The following is a 19,652-nucleotide window of genomic DNA, read 5'->3' on the forward strand; positions in this document are numbered from 1 at the left end:
AAAAAGTTAAAATAGCGCCTGTCTTTTTGTCACTTGTTACATGACACAATCATTGGCAAAATTTTATTCCACCAACAGGCAAATTACGCCTCGAACCAGTAGGTCAAACCACCATAAATTAAGAATGACAAACAAGCATAGTAAAATTTAAAGGACAAAAAAACAAAATGGTCCAGGAAAGCAAACAAAAGGTACAGCTGCATGAAACTCATGGACATGTGAAAATATTTTCCAGGCTGATTTTGGACCTTCAGAAAATGAAACAAAAAATAATTGTTAACCTTATTTTTAATCACCACATAAGCCACTTTAATTGCTTGCTTAATTTTTGAAAAGCTTCTTACCAAATGCTTATGACAAAACTTTGACCAATAAATTTTTAAAAAGAAATGATAAAGGTAAGTTGTTTTACAAACTCATCACTCAAAAAACTATTCTTGATGTGAATAAAATCAACTTAATGTGGGCAAAATATTCTTCATACACTCTGCATAAATAACTTATATTTAGAAATATGCATGGCTGACCACATCTATATACCTTTGGAAGGAAGTTTCAATGCACCTGCTTTTTTAATTTAAACAATTTAGATCAATGTGTTTGTCACATACTAAGCTTTGTGTCAAATACAACACTTTTTATTGGCTTGTCCACGTGTATCCACCAATATATTACAAGGTGTCATTTTTCTGGTTTTGTAGTGTGATATCTGATCTATACTTGGTTGCATTCATTTAAACACGCATCCAGTGTTAATTATTTGCTAACTTCCAAAAAATACCAGAAGGCAAAAAAACAAACATTTTTAAGCAAACATCAAGATACAAAGAATTTTTTTTCTTCTTCAACATCATTAGCATTAACAGCCATATCCATTTGGACGCATGTTCCAAGCCACTTTCAGAAAACCTAGCACCTGGATCGTTTTAAGAATGCTTTTGGGGTAAGAAATTATCACCTTCCTCTTCCTGCATGTTGCTAACACAAGTTTCAAAATTTTCTTCAAATTCATTCTCTAATAGTAACACAAGTTCTTCGGGATTTGCGAAGTCATTGGTTGCCCTGATACTAGCCATTTCTGTTGTTTTTTGTATTGGTACAAAGCTTCAAGTCCGGTGTTTCCAAAAACAATAACGCGAGCATTACTAGGCGTAGCCGAAATACGTAAAGCGTTTTGCAACATGAAAAATAAGTAGCCTGCTAGCAATAACAGTACACATTTCTCAAGAAACAACCAGAAGCACTCATCCATGACCATAACAATGGGTTTGTTATCCGGTAAGCACTTTTTTCCAAGGAATGCAGCCTGACTACGGTAACTATAGCCAGGTGATTGTTTCCGTCATGGTAGTTGGTTTCAATTTGGCGCGTGGTGATACCGGTTTTGTGGCTTCTTGTTATGATGTGACATGTAGTCTGCACCAACTATTTTTGTTAAAAAAACTTTACGGATAACATTTTGAATTGTAATTAATTTTGCGCAAAGTCGCGAACATCGTCTGCAACCTGTTTAATATCACACAATGTATTTTTGTTTGTTTTTTTAGAAAGACTGTATAAAGAACAGCTACACTGTACTATAGTTTACTAAAATTTTAAAATATTTTATAGTGTACTAAAATAGTATAATACAGGTCATGTGCCCTTTAAGTCTACAGCATTAAAGTCATCAAGTCAGCCACTGGTGAAAGCATTTGGTTCTGATGGGCGAAACCTTTTTTCCTGACTGACATGCCATGGCCATCACCATTGGGAACATATTGCTCAACTTTAACAATTTTGTCTGCCAATTACAAAAGCAACAAAATGGTGTTGAAATCAGGGGCAAGAAATCAACCAATAAGTGTGAGGTAGGTATCAGATGGCAGAACACAAACATATTTTTTGTGTCAGATTAAGAACAGACATAAATAACAGAAACTTCACAAGTTAACAGAAAAAAACCCTAATTTTTGAAAGGATTTTGCTTCATTAAAAATGTCCAGTTAACCAAAGACCCTTGCCTTAAAAAATGAATACTCACTCAAAATAGTACACACTGTGTTCCTCATAAAAACTTAACTTTTAGTTATTAATTTTACTAATTTAGAAAGTTCAGGTTTTTACATCAATATTGATTCTGAATTTATAAACAGATCTCATAAACAAGTAAAAGATGCTTCTTGCAATGAGGTGATGTTTACACAAGATGATAGCATCAACAAGAAATTTGGTCAGTTACTATTGTCATCCAGTGAGTGCATGGTGTTTATGACTGAAAAAAGTGCAACTTCTAGAAATACTTAAAAACATTTTTTTTTTTTTCTAATACAGATTTTGTTGGTTGCAGACTTGCAGTACACTTTCTTTTTGTGCAACCCACTCTCACATAAAATCTCCAGCATGCACGCCTGTGTTATCGGGCTGATAATTGTGTGCAGGTATTTTTGCAGTGTATATGGCAATACTAAATTTTCTTCCTATGTACAAAATTTATTGAAAAGGTTTAGTATTTCTTTAGCAATGTCTACATCAGGGGTTCTTAACCAAGGGTTCTCATACCCCCAAGGGGTGTGAGAACTGTTCCTAGGGGGTGCGGGGATGCTGAATCATTAAGGTTGGTTAGATCTATTCTATATAATTAAAAAACCCAGGGTGGTGCGAAAAAAAGAAAAAAAGGTTAAGAACCTTAACAATTTCAGGCGACTAAATCTAGAGAGTATTTTTAGCCTGTTTTCACATCACAGTAACTTAACTGTTTATTCATAAAAATACAGCGTCATGATTTTGCCAACGCCGATGCCTTGCTTGGTGCACGTTTTTTTTCTTTCTTTGTTTACAAATCCACTAGCACCGGTTCTGGTAGCGCTGTCTTCATGCATGCTTGTATGTGCACTAAAATGGATTGCATGCCAATATTAACCACTCACACTCACAAGTTTGCAGTGTTTTTGTTTTCATTAAGATTTCACAAGCTTTTATCACATTAGTTTTAGACAAACACAGCAAACCGTAAAGTAATAAGTTAGTCTTGTATATGTGCTGATTTATATTGCATAGGCTACAACCTGGAACTGGTAAATTGCTGCCGTGTTGTGTTTTTTATTGTTGCAGGGTAATTACAAGTTTGAAGCGTCCTTTTGCCATGCGTCCCGAGTAAGCTGGGCTGACAACAACCGATTCAAATGCATTTCTTTCGGCATTTTTTCTTTTTTTTTCTTTTTTGTGCTTATTTTCTGTTCTTTTTTGTTTATTTCTTTTTGTTCTTGATGTGTCTCATGAATAATGCTTTTATTACCATTTCAAATGGTTTAAATTATTTTTAATCCTCATTTACTGTAAATGATTTAATTACCAACTCTGTTAAAGTAACAAACTGCAGTTAGTTTAAAGTATACTATTACTGTAAAGTGTTATTCCCTATGTGTGTGTGTGTGTGTGCTCTTCCTTCCGGCGCTTGAAACTATCCGGCAGGGTTTCTTTCGGTGGTTTCTTTTCCTGTCGAACCCCACCCTCCTTCCTAACACGGGTGGTTAGATTCTAGGGCCCCCTCGACTGGTCCCACCAACGTTCCCCCCCAGTCGTGTTATACTCACAGTGCGCCTAACTCACTTTCTGGTGAGCTCCTGCCACATAACGCTTCATAATACGGTGTAGCTGCAGCGCGTTTAATCATGATCCACCAATTGTGCCCTCCACTTTTTTGCGCCCCATAACGTCTTAACGTTGCGCAGCTATTTCCGGCTTGGTGATTGTCTTTAGTGCAATTGTGTCGCTATGTTTTTTTTTTCACCAAGCGAAATAAACTCAACTCAACTCAACCACTGGTCTACATTCTACAGGCAGTCAGAATAAAGATTACATGTTGTCTGGGTGTTGGTTATTACCCATTGATAAATTAATCATTCCTCCAACCAATTAGAACTTGGTTGTCGAATACAGTAGCACAAACAGTTTTTTTTCCTTGTATGATATTTACCACAAATGACATTTGAAGATAGTTTATATAATGGAAGCTGTTTTTATGCATGCTGAGTGCAGATTTTTTCTTGGTACTATTGGGTTATTTTTACATTTTGTGAGGAAGACTCAGTTAAGGTTTAATTAACATCAGGAGCTAAATATACCAATAACTTGAGGTTTTTGTTCTAATTGACAAACCTGCCACATCTTTCAGCAAATGTGTTTTTGGTATTTTTGTTGGTAAAAACCTTCTCACTACGGTCAAATTTTACTGTACCTATTTCAATCAAATTGTATACTTTCAGTTTAATATTGTAATAAAAATGAATATTCCTTATTTTCTTTCTGAAGTTTTTGAAAAACTGATGATTGTTTATTGATTCATTTACAATACAATTTCAAAATCAATATGATTACCTAATTTGCCTTTTTAATGACAGTCACAGGCTTGTACTCTATATAACTAAAGGACTCATATTTTATGTGTGTTTAATTTATGAATAAAACAGCCTTTTGCAATGCACTGGCACAAACAGTAAAATGTTACAAAACAGAAATGTGAAAGAGAATGTGAAACATGGATTTTTTTGTTTAAAACAAAAATATGGCTTCTGTAATTACAATTGTATGATTAAATGCTTTTTTAAGAAAATCGCAAACATGTTTGCTTCAAACTAGCCAGTAAACTGTGTTTTATGTTAGGATATTAATGCATGATCAAAACATTGTGTATGGTGTAGTAGGTTCTGGGTGGAGTTTATACCAAAAATAAAAAGGCATTTGCACAGCTTTGTGGTCTTCATTTCTCAGAAAAAGTTTCCATTTAAAAAGGGAGAACAGTTCCGTTTTGTTAGTCATTTAAGTCGCAATATGGCTGGGTCTCCCAACTGTGTTAAAAATTCCGATGTTGAATAAAATAGTTCGAGTATATATATTAAAAAAACAGGACAGTGAAGTTCACGAGTAGGAGCAAAACTTCATCAGAATCAACCCTAACATTGAATCTTTTATATGGGAGTGTTTTTACGCATTTAATGTTTAATAAGTACCTCAAACTCCTTTTGAGAGCGTACACAATATAACTTACCTACCTAAAACCAAGAACACAAACTGGCGCCAGTTTGTTTACAACGGTATGTGACGTCATAATGCGTACATTTTTATTCATGGTAGTCAGGCTGCATTCCTTGGTAAAAAGTGCTTACCTTGTTATCCATGGTAAGTTATCTATGGTTGCAGCTACACTACGTGCAGATTTTATTTGAAAGAAGTTTATACATCGTTACTACAAGTCTAGTAACTTTTTTAACACAAGCGTTATTTGACATAATTATTTAGGGCAATTAAAACATTCAGGTTGTTATGCACAAATGGTTGGGGAGAAAATAGGGAAATAGTATTCAAAAAATTGGGTTCTTTAAAAAAAATATGTAGTGCCGTCTCGCTTGAATTGGCACATATCTTTGTAAATTTACGACACCAACAAGGTGACCTCCGATGTGTGTTGTCAAAGTGTTTCTTTTGTAATTTTAGTTTGTTGACGTTTGTTACTTTGTGTGTTGTGTCCTTGTGTACAACAAACAAAACAAACACACGTCTTATATTTCAAGCAATAGTCTGATTGCTAAACAAGAGGTGGCAGAGACTTTATCAATTCGTCAGCGTCTGGCAAAATGCGATTTAACTCATCGGAGTTGAAGCAACTTGCATCTAATCCATCTGCCATCTGTGAAAAGGAAGGCCCCCTTAGTCTGCGAGAAAAAGAAGGAAAACTCTGGAACAAAACAGATGGTATTAAAGAAATTTATGACCTAATTTCTTTATGATTGATTGGTAGACTTTTAAAAGTGAGTTTTTATATTTCAGTTCTAACTGAACGTTGGTGCAAACTCATCGGAAATTTATTGTTTTACATGAAAGGGAAAAACAAGGTGAACATAAAAAATGACTAAATAGTACCTAAACCTTAATATTAATTTGATTGTATGCTACATAATTTTTTGTCAGTACAAATTTTTTCTGACTTTTTGTTAGAACAAGTTATATTTCTAGGCATTTTGTGTCACGTTTTAATCAAGAAATACAAAAAAACATACTTTTCTAATCTAGTGTTTAAAAGTTGTGTTTAAAATTACCATGTGTTTATACATTTTTTTCACCCTACATTTCTATATTGTATGTCATAAATTCATTACATATTAATATGTAATGAATTTATTACTATAGCCTTATGGGTTTTTGGTTCCAAGTAAAGCAAGCATATGTTACAAAGAGAAACCTTTATACATACCCTCTTCCTTCTCATTTGTTGAGAAAATATTGTTTTAGTACATGATTTCAATTGATCAATGCATTGGCTATGAACAATAAATCCTGTTGTCATGTTAAACAAATGTTTATCTTAAGTCTGTATCTGTAGTGGGTTGCACCTTATTGTAAACTTCTTACTGGACAATTGAGTTTTTAACATAATTCAGAATACTAAAGAGGGAAGAGTGAGAAAAAAAGCAAATGCTGTAGTTTAACAAATACTGCTTTAAAAATCATGAGGGCTGTAGGATTAGCATTTACTTAAGAACAGAGAAGAGGGAATGGAATAATGTGTTATGGTCATTATACATACAGCTGTCTGCAATATTGATGATTTCTCAATTTGAATTTGTAGAAACTCTTTTCAACTTCAAAATTTCTTTTCAGACTTCTGAGCCAATTGGAGTATTTGTTTTGGAAAAATTTTCTGTGGTAAATTCTTTCGATGAACCAAGCTTTGTAGTAGGTGAGTAAAGCAGTTTTTATATTTTGCAGTTTTGATTATTTATGCAGAGGTCATTCATATTTTGACATGACATAAAATTGCCTTGGTTGGGTCACGTCCCCAAGGGTTAAAATTCTGTTTGATGTCTTCTATGGCTTTCATCGACTGGAACGGAACAAAATAAATCAATACATTGATTTGACATTTGTGCTATGCAGAGTTTGAAGACAGGAGCACGTATTTCCTTGCTAGCAACACAATAGAGGCTAATGCATGGAGTAACGCTTTACAAAAAGCAAGTTATTCTTATCTGAAAGATAAATACCTGGCTTTGAAACAAAGTGTGGAACAGTTAAAAGAGAAGGTAGAAGAATTGTTTTGCTTTACAGTATTATGTTTTGCGGTTGCAGTAGCATATTATTATTCAAATAAAATTGTATTTATGTAGTGCAATCATTTAAAATACTAACGATACTTTTTTTCAAGTGTGTGTTTACAATGAATAATGCTTTTTAATATTAGTAAGTCAAGTTTTACTAATAAAATTAAGTTATCTGTTTGTGATTGCGGGTTGTTGTTTTTAACAGGAGCAAAATTCACCATAAAACCACCTATACCATCACCTCTACTGCATATGCTGCATGCTTTCTACATCACTATAACTAATCAACCTGTCACCTATCTGCTAGAATGGCAGTGAAGGTTATTCAATTGCATTTTGCTCTCTTGCTTAGAAAATAAGAAACACTAATTGTTGCATAGATGTAGTTTGTAGACAGCTATTAAATTTGTATGTACAACTATGCACAATTGTTTATGTTCCTAAAAACGACCACTTGCAAATGAGGTCAAAACATGGTCAAGTATAAATCTTGCCCAGTGACAATTACAATTTGTCTTGTAGGTCTGCAACTGCGCCTAGTGTAGTCAAACAAATTATTCATGGCATTTGCTTGATGCTGTTTGGCTTTTAGCTTACACTATTTCAAATTTTCAGGTTATTACAACTCAACCTGTAATGGAAATCTCCTTGCGATGTTCAGATCTAAAGAAACTTGTTGGAACCTCCGCACCATGTGTCATGATAAGTGGTAGGTATTTGGTTTGTCCTGAACTGACTTTTATGTTTGACCAAAAAATATTACATGTCTTGTATTAAATCAAAACTACCACAGTGGTTCTCAAAAATTTTTTCTTTGTTTTTTACCCTGCAAGTATTATCTAATGGTTTATGGCAGGGGTCAGGGAGGTTTATAGCAAAATGTGTTTTGCTGACATGTAAAGCCATTACTATTTTGACAAGCAAATTGGTGGGCGGTGTGACAAGATTGCAGCACTTCGTTAATGCCCTGACAATGAAATCCACATTTTGGTCTTCGTTATTACCAAAAGCATCCACTAATCACTTATAAAGAAACCAATCCATTTGGGTTTGCAAGTGACCACATAAAAAATTGTAGTTGCTGCCAGCATGAAAAGTACAACTGTTGTATACAGTGAATAACTTTTTGCAGGCGTTTTAACAATTACTGTTGAAAGCATTAGTATTAATTACACAAGTTCATTTACAGTTGGGTTTTAATCAATCTATTTTAAGTTAGTGTCAAAAATGTTCTAAAATAATACTCCTATTGTGAAAAAAACAAAAAAAATTATGACAATATAGGTTTTCCGTTGCGACTAAATGTAAAATTAAAGCTAAGTGGGCCGTATAATATTGTTATTTGAGATCATTTAATCTCAGTTAAAAAGTCAATACATGTGTATTAATGTGTAGGAAGACATTACAAACAAATTTAGATGTATGATAAGGTTTATAAAAAGGCCTACAGTAAGCACAGCAATGTCAGCCCTTTGAATGGTAAACTACTTACAATGCCCAGGTATTAATCCCAACGCTGACAGTTTTTGTTTACCAATCTTGCGTGAGTTCCTCGGAAGCCTTCCGCATAAGTCTCTGACGCATGCAAACACTTTTAATTATTTCCGGACTCGCACAGCCACGCTTCGATTGTCACACATTGTAGATGGCTAATACATGGGTTTGAAATCTTGGCCAAGAGGCTCTGCAAAACAGCAACAATTCCTAACAGCGTTCAAAATGACATAAAGTGATCGTTTTTGGTGAAGCGCGACTGTTGACATTTACATGTCAGCAAATGTATAGACTTGTGTTTGATTCGCTAGGTAACGCCTGCTTGCGTTTTCCACGGAAAACCTGTTCATAGGAAGCCGTGGTCGCACTGTCACTGCCTACGATAGAATTACCCACTTGTTGAGGTTTACATCAACATTAAAGACACTCGGCAACGTTTCAAATGAAACTTGTACATTTCAGAGTTGTAAGTCGGGCCGGGATTGTAGGCAACAGTTCGGGCTTAAAATTAAGTAAAACGAGCTTGACTTTACGCTCCGCATCTTTTGTGTCGCATTTTTACCAACTTTAATGCATAATTTTCGCTTTACTTTTTTTAAAAGTCGAGTTGCGTTCTAGGATATATTCTCCGGTTGTGGGTAAAGTGTTGATCACAAAGCCTGGTACTTAAAATCACGAACACCAAACACATTGACAAACGGCGCAGAACACAAATCAAACATCGTCAAGATGGCCGGGTGGTGGGCCAACCTCCCTATGTTCATAAGGTTGCGGGTTCTAATCCTATCTCGGTCGCTAGTGTATCCCTGAGCAAGAAGCTTGAGCGGCAGTGGTTCCCGATGGGTTGAACTAAATCGAGGTCACCAACTGCTGAAGTAAACAAAATACAAAGTGCTTCAAAAGACTTGCAATAAAAACGGGGAGCCCGACGGCGGACTCATTGTGCATAACGCAATCTGGCGTTGCGCGCCTATTGATGATAAAAATAAAACCAACAAACATATAAAGTAGCACCCGCTGTTTGTCAGTAAAGAGCAATTTTCTAGTACAAACATTGGTTCCCGATGGGTTGAACTATATAGCCGAATCACCAACTGCCTAAGTCGAAAAAAATCTAATAAAAAGTGATTCAACGGACTTACTATAAAGCAGGCAGCTCGGCGGCGGACTCTTTTTTTGCAAAAAGCATCCACCAAAGCTAAAAATAAAACAAACATGAAATAGCACCCGCTACGTGTCAGTAAAGAGTAATTTTGCCCCTTTAGTTGCTAACTCAAACCGTGTATTTCAGTCCATCACTGTGAGCCATCGCACGGCTTCTGGACGCCACACTCACAGACGGATGTCGTGCACGACTCGATTGAACCCACATTTCTCACAACTGTGTGCTTCCAGCAATCCGATGACATCACTTTGACGTCACGCCTACGTTTTATCGTCTATCGGGTTAAGAAACCTGCCAGCAACAACGTAAGTATGGTGTTGTTCGCTTTAAAAGAGGTGTTTTGGGAATTTCAGCTTTTTAAACAAACATATGCAGCAGTGTCAAAATTTCGTGACGATTTTTATGCATTTGTTAGGCATGATCTTTTAGTCCAGTAGTTTCCAACCTTTTTTCGATGTTTTATTCCTTCTTAAGATACTCCATAGTAGATGCTAAACCATACAAAGATCATTAAAAAATTGGTTCTTTTATCAACTTCACAGGATATATTCCCAGAGCTTAAGTATATATTTACAAACCACATGTAAAAATTAAAGTAAATTCCTCCCCTCAAGTTTAAAAATTCCTCCCCGTTGGGAACCAGTGTTTTAGTCAAACTGGAGTGTCGTAATGGGGTTAGTCCGCACTAGTCTACAAGGTCAATGTCTTATCACCGGCTGTACTGATAGCACCTAACAGGTGGAAACAGTATGTACTGTCTGCGGCTCTTATGTAGATTTTTACCAGTTGAATTCAGCAACACAGGCCAAATGAGAAAATGACAAAATCCTTTAGTAAGCGCTTTAGACCTACTTCCATAGCAAGACTATGTAACGTCGGAATAAAATCACATTTGCCAGAAGAGCTCTTTAAACTTGATACTATGCCTGGAAGCAATAGCTTATACTATGTAACCTAGTTGTAAATTACATTTTTTTAAGACAATAGGTTTTCCCAACTTCTTAACAATGTATGCAAATTAAAGTTTACATCCGCAGCTGTTCACGTGACATTGTTGTCTTGTAGCGAATTTTCGTTTTCGGGTTTGCTGACAAAGGCAGTTTCCGCGTGTTTGACGTCACCACGGAAAGCTGTGTCCGTCACGTGACGAATTTAATTCTGCATAAGTTAGTGACTAGAAAATACCGCCGGATTCGAAATCCGATAAAAAGCCTTTTTAACCAACAACACAATATACCCTGTACATTAGCATAACATGAATGTATACAGAATTGTCAGTAATGTCGTGCTTTCAATGTTTAAATTACCCGCTGTGAGTGTTACAAAGATTTATCTATGCTGTTATATGTATTAGGGCCAGAAGTATCGGTAAAGCCGTGCTTTCGTTGTTAAAATTAACCGCTGTTAGTGTTACATAGATTTTTATACGCTGTTATGTATTTGGGTTTGCATACAGAAGTGTTGGTAATGCTTTCTGTGCTCTTATGTGTGTTTGGCATAAGCCGTTCACCTGGCCAATTTAAATAAACTTTAATTTACGTTCTGTGCTGCCTGTATTCTAATGAAAGTCAAATTGTGGGGGCATTTGCTTATAAGATTTTCGTTGTTATTGTTAGCTTGTTGGGATTTTTACGTTGTGTATGTTACACTTGCTTGCTGTGTAGGTAGAAGAACTAGGAGCAGCATTCTGTGTGTTCAAGGATCTCTGGGAACGCAAAGACGATTTAGAACTACATCTTCTGTAAGTTTTAGTCTTATACATGTACTGTACCGACTTAATGCGACATGCTTTACAGTTTACACCTTTGTTGCTAATCTTTCGTTGCGACTCAGGTGAATATAAATGGGTGTGACTGGTGTACTTTCATATCACTGATGGTGGCACGAGCATTTGCCGAAACGTTGAATAATAAAGCATGTCGCTTTTTACGTCTAAATGAGCCGTTGTATTCGTTTTTTGACCAACCGACAATTTCGTGCATAGTGTTTTAACGCAAACTTTTTTTAACTCTGCTGCAAGGCGTACAACTAATACAGCTCTGTTAGCAATTGTATTCTTGTGGTGACATTTCGGCATTCTTTACAGGTCACTTTTGTCAGGGTAAACAACATTTAGGAGCCTAGTACAATGTATTATCTTCTATTTACTTCCACATGCAAACTAAAGCGATTTTCAAACGACCAACACTAGAGCTTTTTTTGTGAAAAATCACACTAATAAAACACCTATGAATAGTGGTTAAACTTCCGTAAAAATACGTATCAATACATTAGGGTCATGTGATTTGTTGTACCACGTCGGTATGCCCATTACATGCATTTAATTGATGTTTGTTTGGCAATAGTTAACCATTTACCGCGTACTGATGATATCCACTCAGTATCATAATGGTTTCCTTTAACCTTTGGAAGCCATTGTCTTTCTATTTCGAAAGAAACTCTATTTTTTACGATTAATTTTTGAATTGACAGCAACGAGGGCAGCTACGCGGGCCGTCTGCATCTATCTGTGGTGAATCGTGGTGAACTTAAACATCAGGAGGAAAAACCGAAAATCAGCAAAAGCGGAAAGGTAACAAAATTTCAATCTACCTTTAAGTTTGTTAATGTGTTGTGAACTGTATTTTCAGAAGCAAATATCTTGATGGTTTTTAGAATTGCGTTTAGAAAGCTATGTGGCTTTCTGTCAGGTTTTTAAGGAGCGTTGTATGTACGTCTTTTTTGCTAAATGTCAACAGTTATATTGTTATCTTGCTTTCCATTCGTTTCCACAAAGACCAGTTAGTGTTTTTTCTTCAAAGCTAGCGTTTCTTTTCTACATTTTCTGCAAAGACCAGTTAACACGTTGCTTGAATGCGCCTGGTGGCTCTTTCTACCCCTGTAGAACGGTTTTAAAATCATTAAAACAAACAAAACCGTTGCGCCACCCCCTATTGCTGTTTAACGTTGACAATACGGTGTAGGCTGAAGTCAGCAAACAACCTTCGTTAAATCCAACTTCCTTTATTAACGAACCTTTGCTGCCCTTCTTCTAGTAATAAAAGTGCACGCACGTTCGCAAACAGTGCCAAGTTGCTCATAACAATGCAGTTGTATGGCCTTGACGTAGCTTCTTGGCTTTTCCCGCTGTGATGCCAATCAATGGACCAGTCGAGATTCTGGTTTTAGATGTGCCTTTCAACACGCAGTGGTATGTTTTAGGCCTCGACAGTTTCAAATTTTAAGCACAGATTTTACACTATAATGCAGTACAGGGCTTGCGTTTACCTTAGACAACGGTTAGAAACTTGCCTTGAAGGTTTTACAATCGACGTATAACGCGCCACATAGATTCTGGTTTTAGATGTGCCTTTCAACACGCAGTGGTATGTTTTAGGCCTCGACAGTTTCAAATTTTAAGCACAGATTTTACACTATAATGCAGTACAGGGCTTGCGTTTACCTTAGACAACAGTTAGAAAAAACTGTCTTGAGGTTTTATAATCGACGTATAACGCGCCGGGTAATGTTAAATGAATGCGAGGTTGCGATGTGTACTGCGTATACCGGTATGCCACAGGCCATGTTGTGCACGACAAAGTTAAAGTATTCCGGTCCCCTGGGGCGATTTTCTTTATGCGGTCGGTTGGACCTTGTGTTCAGTAAAGCATGAGGTATGCGTACATATCGCTGTTAACATGGTTGCATCAAGAGGTAAGGCCCTATGTAAGCCTATATTTAAATGTTTAATGCTAATAGTTGTTCGTTTATTCATGCGCCAATAAGACCTAATGGCAGCATATATTACATACAGGATGCTATGTGCCTAATATGCATACTGCTTGAATATGGGTTTTAAGGACAAGTCTTATGGATCTTTGAGTCACTCTTTCATGGGGTGCCTTATGTTTTTTTGTTTTTCGGCGCTGATTCATAGTTTTTGTATTGTGTCATGCAGTCACAAGCCTTTCTTTCCACATGCCTTACCTTGCATTGCTCACTTTGTGTATATTATATGTATTGTTGTGGAGCAGTAGTGGTTAAGGAAAGTAGTAGTAAAAACAAACAGGCTCAGTTAGGAGTTCGACTACTGTGTGATTGGTATTGGTTTAGGTTTAAATATTAATTAAACATGTGAGCTTTGTACAGCTCTGTTTTTTAAGTTAGGAATCTTTCTGAATTATTTGCAGTTGTACAAGAGAAGGGCCAACAATGACTAGCAAATCAGTCATATTGTAATGCAATTTTGACATTTTAGGAGGTACTGCCCAGACACAGAAATGTATTTTTTGATGTTTTCCTACTTGGTATCTGACAATGTTTGATTTCTGCAATTTCCGACAGGGTGCAACAATGTTTAAGTTATTTTTTCTGCTTTGATTTTTTCTACATTTTGCACTTATAAGTAAACTCATATACAATGCGTCGCAAATCAGGAAAAATTAAAAGACAGTTTTTAAAAAGTTTTGTTGTTGATGGATTTGACAATACTAGTGATGAATCTCCATCAGATGAGGTTTGTACTTGATTTTTCAGTTTACTTTATCCAACTTTCTACTCAAACTACAATTCGTTATTTCTTTCATTGCAAAAATCACATGCCAATATTGTAATACCTGTAGCAAAATTATACTTCAGTGAGGATCGGAGTTTAATTTTTATGGGTCCCCTTCCCTGAAGGGGACACATATTGTTTTTGTCTATATTTTTTTTTTCTTTTTTTCTTTTTTCTTTTTTTCTTTTTTCTTTTTTCTTTTTTTCTTTCTAACGCAGATTTGTTCCCACGTTTTGGTCAACAAAGAATGGTTCAATCTTTTTCAAATTTACACACATTGTAGATATTGGTCTAAAGATTGTCCATGTGAATTTTGACCCCGTTTGATCCCTCGGTTCACCCACAGCCCCCCAAAACGTGAAATTTTTAGCGCGGATTTGTTCCCACGTTTTGGTCAAGAAAGAATGGTTCAAACTTTTTCAAATTGACACACATAATAGGTATTGGTCTAAAGATGGTCCATGTGAATTTTGATCCCGTTTGATCCCTCGGTTCACCCACAGCACCCCAAAACGTGAAATTTTTAGCGCGGCTATTGTTCCCACGTTTTGGTCAAGAAAGAATGGTTCAAACTTTTTCAATTTTACACACATTACAGATATTGGTCTAAAGATGGTCCATGTGAATTTTGACCCCGTATGACCCAGAGATTCACCCACAGGCCCCCGAAACGTAAATGTGTCTAACGCTCGTTTGGTCAAGAAAGACACTGTAGGCAGAAGTACCAAGAGTAACTCACTGGTTTACGATAGCGGGAGGGCTCAGCTTGACGTCGGACAGACGTTTTACGAGACATCGTTTCAGTGATTAGAAATCAGCTGTTTTGAACAGCAATGCCATGTCGTTTTATTAAGTTATCACTCACATTTTTAGTTTTGGCGAAGGTTTTACACCTATGACGTGATTTAAGCCTAATAACCGTGCTTCGGTTTTGTGTATGTCAAGAAAAACTTCGTTAATAAAAGTTAAGATGAAAAAATTAACTTGACTTTTTTGCCAAATAAATGTTTTTTTAAATGCTCGCTGTCAGGTTGGCCGCCGCATGATCACGGGTTACTTAAGGTCAACTAGTCGGTATTACAAACACAGCTCAGAACTTTCTTCATAACGTAGCGTTTTTTTAACAATCAATTTAGGAGTCAATACTCAAGGCATGTATAAATTAGGCTTAACAGTATTGTTGAACACGAATGACGGCGTGCTATTGAAAACGGTGTCAAAAGGTCAAACAGTCGTTTGGCGTGTGCACCCTGAGAGGTTACTACAGGTCAATGGTACTCATTTTGCGAAACAAAGTTAAATGAAAAACAATTTGTTATGTATACACTTGTAGCAAATTGCTTTTTAATTTAAAGTGTCTGTAACACAACTGTTACAGCTTTCTATAAAAAATTGCCCGACCTTGGAGGACTATATCTGGGTTAAAGCAAGAGATTAGATTTAAGTCTTTGTTACGTTTTTTTAATGTTTTTGTAATTACATGACAATAATAGTGCAAAAAGAATACGAACATTTTTTTTATTGTTGGGTTAATGCTTTCTAAAAATTTGTCCTTAAGAATGTAAAAATCACCGCAACATTTGTTTACCGTAAATCCGCACAAACATGCGTGTGGGGACCCATTAGTTTTTGTTTACAAAAACAATCATATGTGTAGATCAAATGATGTGTATAGTAAATTGGTAAATATCGTATAGAATATATAAAATGGAAGTATATCAGAAAGCCACTCTTCTAGTTTTAAATTTTCTTTGTAACTTTGTACCTTATCAAATAAATGATACCGGTAATTTCCCAGGTAGGAAAACTCATACGCCAATACCGCAATAACTGCTGCAGATCATGCTATAGAGCAGATTAAGGTTTAATTAATTTGTAAAAAACTTTAGCCGATTTAAAAGTAATCCAAAGGAAATATGTTGATGCATGGAGTGTGTTTAACCATATTGTTGACAGCATGATGAAAGTGATTAATTTGGCATCAAACTAGTGACTAACTATGGCCCCACTTCCGTTAGTTGGGATTTACTACCATATTCTGTTATTGACTACTGATGCTTTGACGTAGCAAGCATTTCCTGCAATGCTAGACTGTACTGCTCCTGTATAAGTTCTTTTATTTTCACATGTTGGCATCACAACCCAGAGCAGTGTCGTTTTGAATTCAGTTGTGTTTCTACCAGACAAAAACCTTGCCAGCCAGTTTTTAAACATGGTTGGTTCAGTGCAGTAAGGGTGTGCCAGTAGTTGCTTGTTGACCCTATTATAAACTGTTGAGAAAGTGGGTTTCTATTGAGCAACAATGCAGTATAATGTGAAGAATCATAATGATAAGCTTGCAAAGGAGTCATGGGGTCTGGTGAAATCATCCAGCAATGTCTGTGGCACATTTAAATGTATTAGTCAAGTATGTACAACATGAAATAGCACTTGTAGGTTACATATCATAGTCAAACTTTTTTTTATCCTGTGAACAATTTATTCATCTTGTCATCTAGTACATTCTATCAATGTTATAAATTGATAAATCAAAAACAGATAAGACTGGGTAAACATTTACCTCATTACCTGTCTTATAACGTTCAACGATTTGTTTGCTCATGTCATATTAATAGAAAATCAACACTAACCAATTTCCGTTTTGCGAATTTTATTTTATAAAAAAATATCCGGTAAAACTGGGGTGTGCAACCTTTGACAATGTGGGGCCAAATACAATTACCATGATTAGTTTCCGGGCCACACCTTTATATAACATAAGGTTACTTTGTTGCATAATGCATGTCAAATATGCCTATAAAGAGTTAAAAAATGCGAGTATAATAAAAAATTATGCATTCAATTCTAGCCACGTATTGTCAGGTAGCAGAATATATAGCACTAGGCGCATAGGCGCCGACTTTACATTTTTCCCGGGTATGCCGTATTTTATGACGTCATGAAATAACAACTTAATTTCATGTTGCTACATATTGTGATACTACGTTAAAGCTTGCAGTATATGAGTTTACACAACGTAATTCGATCGCCTGGACCTTTTGCTTGTGTTGCAATTCAACGCAGGTTTGTGCACCGTAAAGGTGGCTGTACACAGGATCCGTTTCGGTCCGTTTTCGTCCGTCATGCGTATACGCGCGTAAATTTCGGTCCGTCGCCTTCCGTCGGCGTGTATACACAGAATGCGAACCATGCGTTTTGTCCGAAAACGGACGAAACGGAGGTTAACGCAAGGCCATCCGAAGAAATAGAACATGTTCTATTTTTTCGGACGTACGCATGCGATTTTCGGTGTAGTGATAGTGCAAAACTGAGAGATATTTCTAGATGGGTTGATTAGTATCAATTATTTTGATCAAATCACACGACTTAAAGCCCTCTTGTTTCTAATAATAAATAGAAGTGAAGTAATATGCAAGGTTTTATTTTTAAAATGGCAAAAAGACAGGCTTCGAACTCCACTGAAAAGCAGAACAACAGCGGGATACAAAAAGCTAATAATGTAAGTAACAATTGCTTTCTGGGAAACAAAGGGGCCAGGAAAGAGTCAGTTTATAACTCAGTTCTGGCAGTTAATGTCATTGATCGCAAAATTTCAGAAAAAGGAAACTGCAAATATGACATCAGGGTTTAGAAATTCCGAACTATGTTGTATTAACATTTAAGATATTGCTTATGAAATCATAAGTCCATAGTTGTTGTTTACACACACTTAAGTACTGGTTGATGTTTGAGCAACAATCTGTGAATTATGCACTTTAAGTTATTATGATGTGTTCATTTGTAGAATCCTTTGATTGACCAATATCAACTAATGAAATCAAGATTAGCAAGAAAAACTTTTGGAGAGAAACCTGCTCTGGAGAAAAATCTATATTATAAATGGTAAATGCCTGTAATTCAACTTCATGAGAGTTTGGTTTAACAGGTAATTTGACTGATTTTTATTACAATGTGGATACATTTTTAATGGTGATAGAAATTTTGTGGTTTTTACCACAAATTGTTTTTACAACTTTTTATTGTACATTGGGAAGGGTTTATTCTGCTTATCAAAATATACACTTTGTAAGTATATATGACTCCTGCCTGTTACTTTTTTCTCCAGAAAAAATGTGAAAGAAAGGTGACATATGTGACACCTAAATAAAAAGAAGACAGAAAATCCAATGGTTTAAGATTTGTACACAACACCACAGGTATGTAAATTAAATTATTTATGCTCCATATTTGTAATAAACCTACTATATGTGTTATGTTTGTAAGGCATGGACTCAAACAATATTCTACAGCAGGGAAAGAATTCTGCTCAAAAATAGTATTATTTTTCACATCTTTATTGTAATTTATACCAGAAAAGTGTGAAAGATTGCACTTGTGGAATAAACAAAAGTACTTCTAAACTAATTTGTACATCCTTTTGCATTTATGTTTTTGTTATTTGCAGGAGACCTGCAGGCAACAACCAGCACATTGCCAAATTATAAGAAGCCACCTACTGATGGTAGGATTGCCTTTTATCTTTTCAAAATAAGAAAATGCTTGGGGCAATCGAAAGAGGGTTTTTAAAAGCAAATGAAATTCTTTAGAAGTATGAAGCATTCTGTACAAATACAAAAATGCCTTTCAGTGTTTGTTCATCCCTGGTTTTACCATTTAAACATATTGCTTACCTGCACTGTGTTTGTACTATTTTATTTTGTCTGCTTCAAAAGTGTCTTTTAAAAAACAAATACAAATATTTTGTGACATTTGTGTTATTGTACTGCTATCTTATTTGAGCAAGGTTTGTCACCAGCAAATGCGAAGGGTAGGTTGGATAATGTCGATTGTAAACATTTTGAATTTCATTTTTTGGTCGGTGTGTTCGAGTTCAGCAATATTAAAATCCCACCAGCACCGTGATGACCCAAATGCAAGAAATTAGCGGTGTTCCTTCTTCTAACAGCCAAAAAACTGATTTGGAGTAGGACGCATTCAAGCGAAACATCGCATCGTTCGGATTCTGTGTATACCACCAAACGCAGCCACATTCGGAACGTAAATTCGATCCGTTTACGCACGTCAGATTACGGACCGTTTTTCGCATGCGTTTACGTGCGTTGACGGAATACGCAGTCTGTGTACAGCCACCTTAACACCGCGTTACACATTGCAAAAAAATGAACTTACTTGCCGAAATGACGGGGAGGCAGACAGTGAAAATAGAAAAGGTTCAGGGATGTCACCTTACCTCGCAAATTACCTTAATGTTCAACCTTCATTTTCTCTGCAATAACTATCACAAAAATACTTTGTTTTCACGCAACAAAACGCACATACTTCTGGCCTAGCCATTACAAAAATCGTTTTATACGTTTTGAAGTCGCGTGTTTCGTTTGCA

General features: G+C 36.0%; 3 protein-coding genes and 2 long non-coding RNA genes across 11 annotated transcripts in view; 4 read left to right on the plus strand and 1 right to left on the minus strand.

Moving 5' to 3' along the window:
• The first annotated feature begins 1,285 nt into the window (after positions 1 to 1,285).
• LOC145239403 (uncharacterized) lies at positions 1,286 to 3,197 on the plus strand. Of its 4 annotated transcripts, none has more exons than XM_080102719.1 (3): positions 1,286 to 1,850; positions 2,136 to 2,233; positions 2,314 to 3,197. In XM_080102719.1, the coding sequence occupies exons 1-3, from the start codon at positions 1,732 to 1,734 to the stop codon at positions 2,370 to 2,372; spliced, it is 276 nt and encodes a 91-aa protein (XP_079958845.1). In that variant the 5' UTR covers positions 1,286 to 1,731; the 3' UTR covers positions 2,373 to 3,197. The 4 variants fall into 4 exon arrangements, with proteins under 4 accessions (XP_079958845.1, XP_079958843.1, XP_079958846.1 ...); XM_080102717.1 differs by having other exon boundaries at positions 2,330 to 3,197; XM_080102720.1 differs by having other exon boundaries at positions 2,136 to 2,212.
• A 1,250-nt stretch (positions 3,198 to 4,447) lies between these two features.
• On the minus strand, positions 4,448 to 5,127 carry LOC145239404 (uncharacterized). The gene is made up of 2 exons (XR_013862302.1): positions 5,034 to 5,127; positions 4,448 to 4,829 (listed from the first exon to the last, which is right to left on the minus strand). It is a non-coding gene; the product is annotated as an uncharacterized LOC145239404 (long non-coding RNA).
• Positions 5,128 to 5,435: 308 nt separating this feature from the next.
• Positions 5,436 to 7,350, plus strand: LOC145237358 (pleckstrin homology domain-containing family J member 1-like). The gene is made up of 5 exons (XM_080100176.1): positions 5,436 to 5,733; positions 5,809 to 5,873; positions 6,640 to 6,718; positions 6,916 to 7,061; positions 7,285 to 7,350. Exons 1-5 carry the CDS (start codon positions 5,616 to 5,618, stop codon positions 7,300 to 7,302), a joined length of 426 nt encoding a protein of 141 aa, XP_079956302.1. The 5' UTR covers positions 5,436 to 5,615; the 3' UTR covers positions 7,303 to 7,350.
• Positions 7,319 to 19,652, plus strand: part of LOC145237356 (inositol polyphosphate-4-phosphatase type I A-like) — a 28,154-nt gene continuing 15,820 nt past the window's right edge. For 2 of the 4 annotated variants that reach the window (XM_080100172.1, XM_080100173.1), the window contains exons 1-5: positions 7,319 to 7,399; positions 7,695 to 7,788; positions 9,865 to 10,043; positions 11,403 to 11,479; positions 12,211 to 12,310. In XM_080100172.1, the coding sequence (XP_079956298.1) occupies positions 7,388 to 7,399; positions 7,695 to 7,788; positions 9,865 to 10,043; positions 11,403 to 11,479; positions 12,211 to 12,310 (462 nt within the window). In that variant the 5' untranslated portion in view covers positions 7,319 to 7,387. Of the gene's footprint in view, positions 7,400 to 7,694; positions 7,789 to 9,864; positions 10,044 to 11,402; positions 11,480 to 12,210; positions 12,311 to 12,832; positions 13,432 to 13,479; positions 14,234 to 19,652 lie in introns of those variants that run through there. The other 2 variants (XM_080100175.1, XM_080100174.1) reach the window with 2 other exon arrangements.
• LOC145237359 (uncharacterized) lies at positions 14,240 to 19,020 on the plus strand. Its single transcript, XR_013861991.1, has 4 exons — positions 14,240 to 17,771; positions 18,057 to 18,197; positions 18,378 to 18,468; positions 18,717 to 19,020. It is a non-coding gene; the product is annotated as an uncharacterized LOC145237359 (long non-coding RNA).

Source organism: Phallusia mammillata, chromosome 7 (genome assembly GCF_965637545.1).
Source record: "Phallusia mammillata chromosome 7, kaPhaMamm4.hap1.1, whole genome shotgun sequence".
NCBI lineage: Eukaryota > Metazoa > Chordata > Ascidiacea > Phlebobranchia > Ascidiidae > Phallusia > Phallusia mammillata.

What these genes read in the sequence shown, in the direction of transcription:
- LOC145237358 (XM_080100176.1), top strand. Translation starts at nt 5,616, where the DNA reads ATGCGATTTAACTCATCGGAGTTGAAGCAACTTGCATCTAATCCATCT. An exon ending in ACATGAAAGGGAAAAACAAG is followed by an intron (nt 5,874 to 6,639) that starts GTGAACATAAAA and finishes ATTTCTTTTCAG; the next exon opens with ACTTCTGAGCCAATTGGAGT. An exon ending in TGAACCAAGCTTTGTAGTAG is followed by an intron (nt 6,719 to 6,915) that starts GTGAGTAAAGCA and finishes TGTGCTATGCAG; the next exon opens with AGTTTGAAGACAGGAGCACG.
- LOC145239403 (XM_080102717.1), top strand. Translation starts at nt 1,732, where the DNA reads ATGCCATGGCCATCACCATTGGGAACATATTGCTCAACTTTAACAATT. An exon ending in AATCAACCAATAAGTGTGAG is followed by an intron (nt 1,851 to 2,135) that starts GTAGGTATCAGA and finishes ATTTATAAACAG; the next exon opens with ATCTCATAAACAAGTAAAAG. An exon ending in TCAGTTACTATTGTCATCCA is followed by an intron (nt 2,234 to 2,329) that starts GTGAGTGCATGG and finishes TGTTGGTTGCAG; the next exon opens with ACTTGCAGTACACTTTCTTT.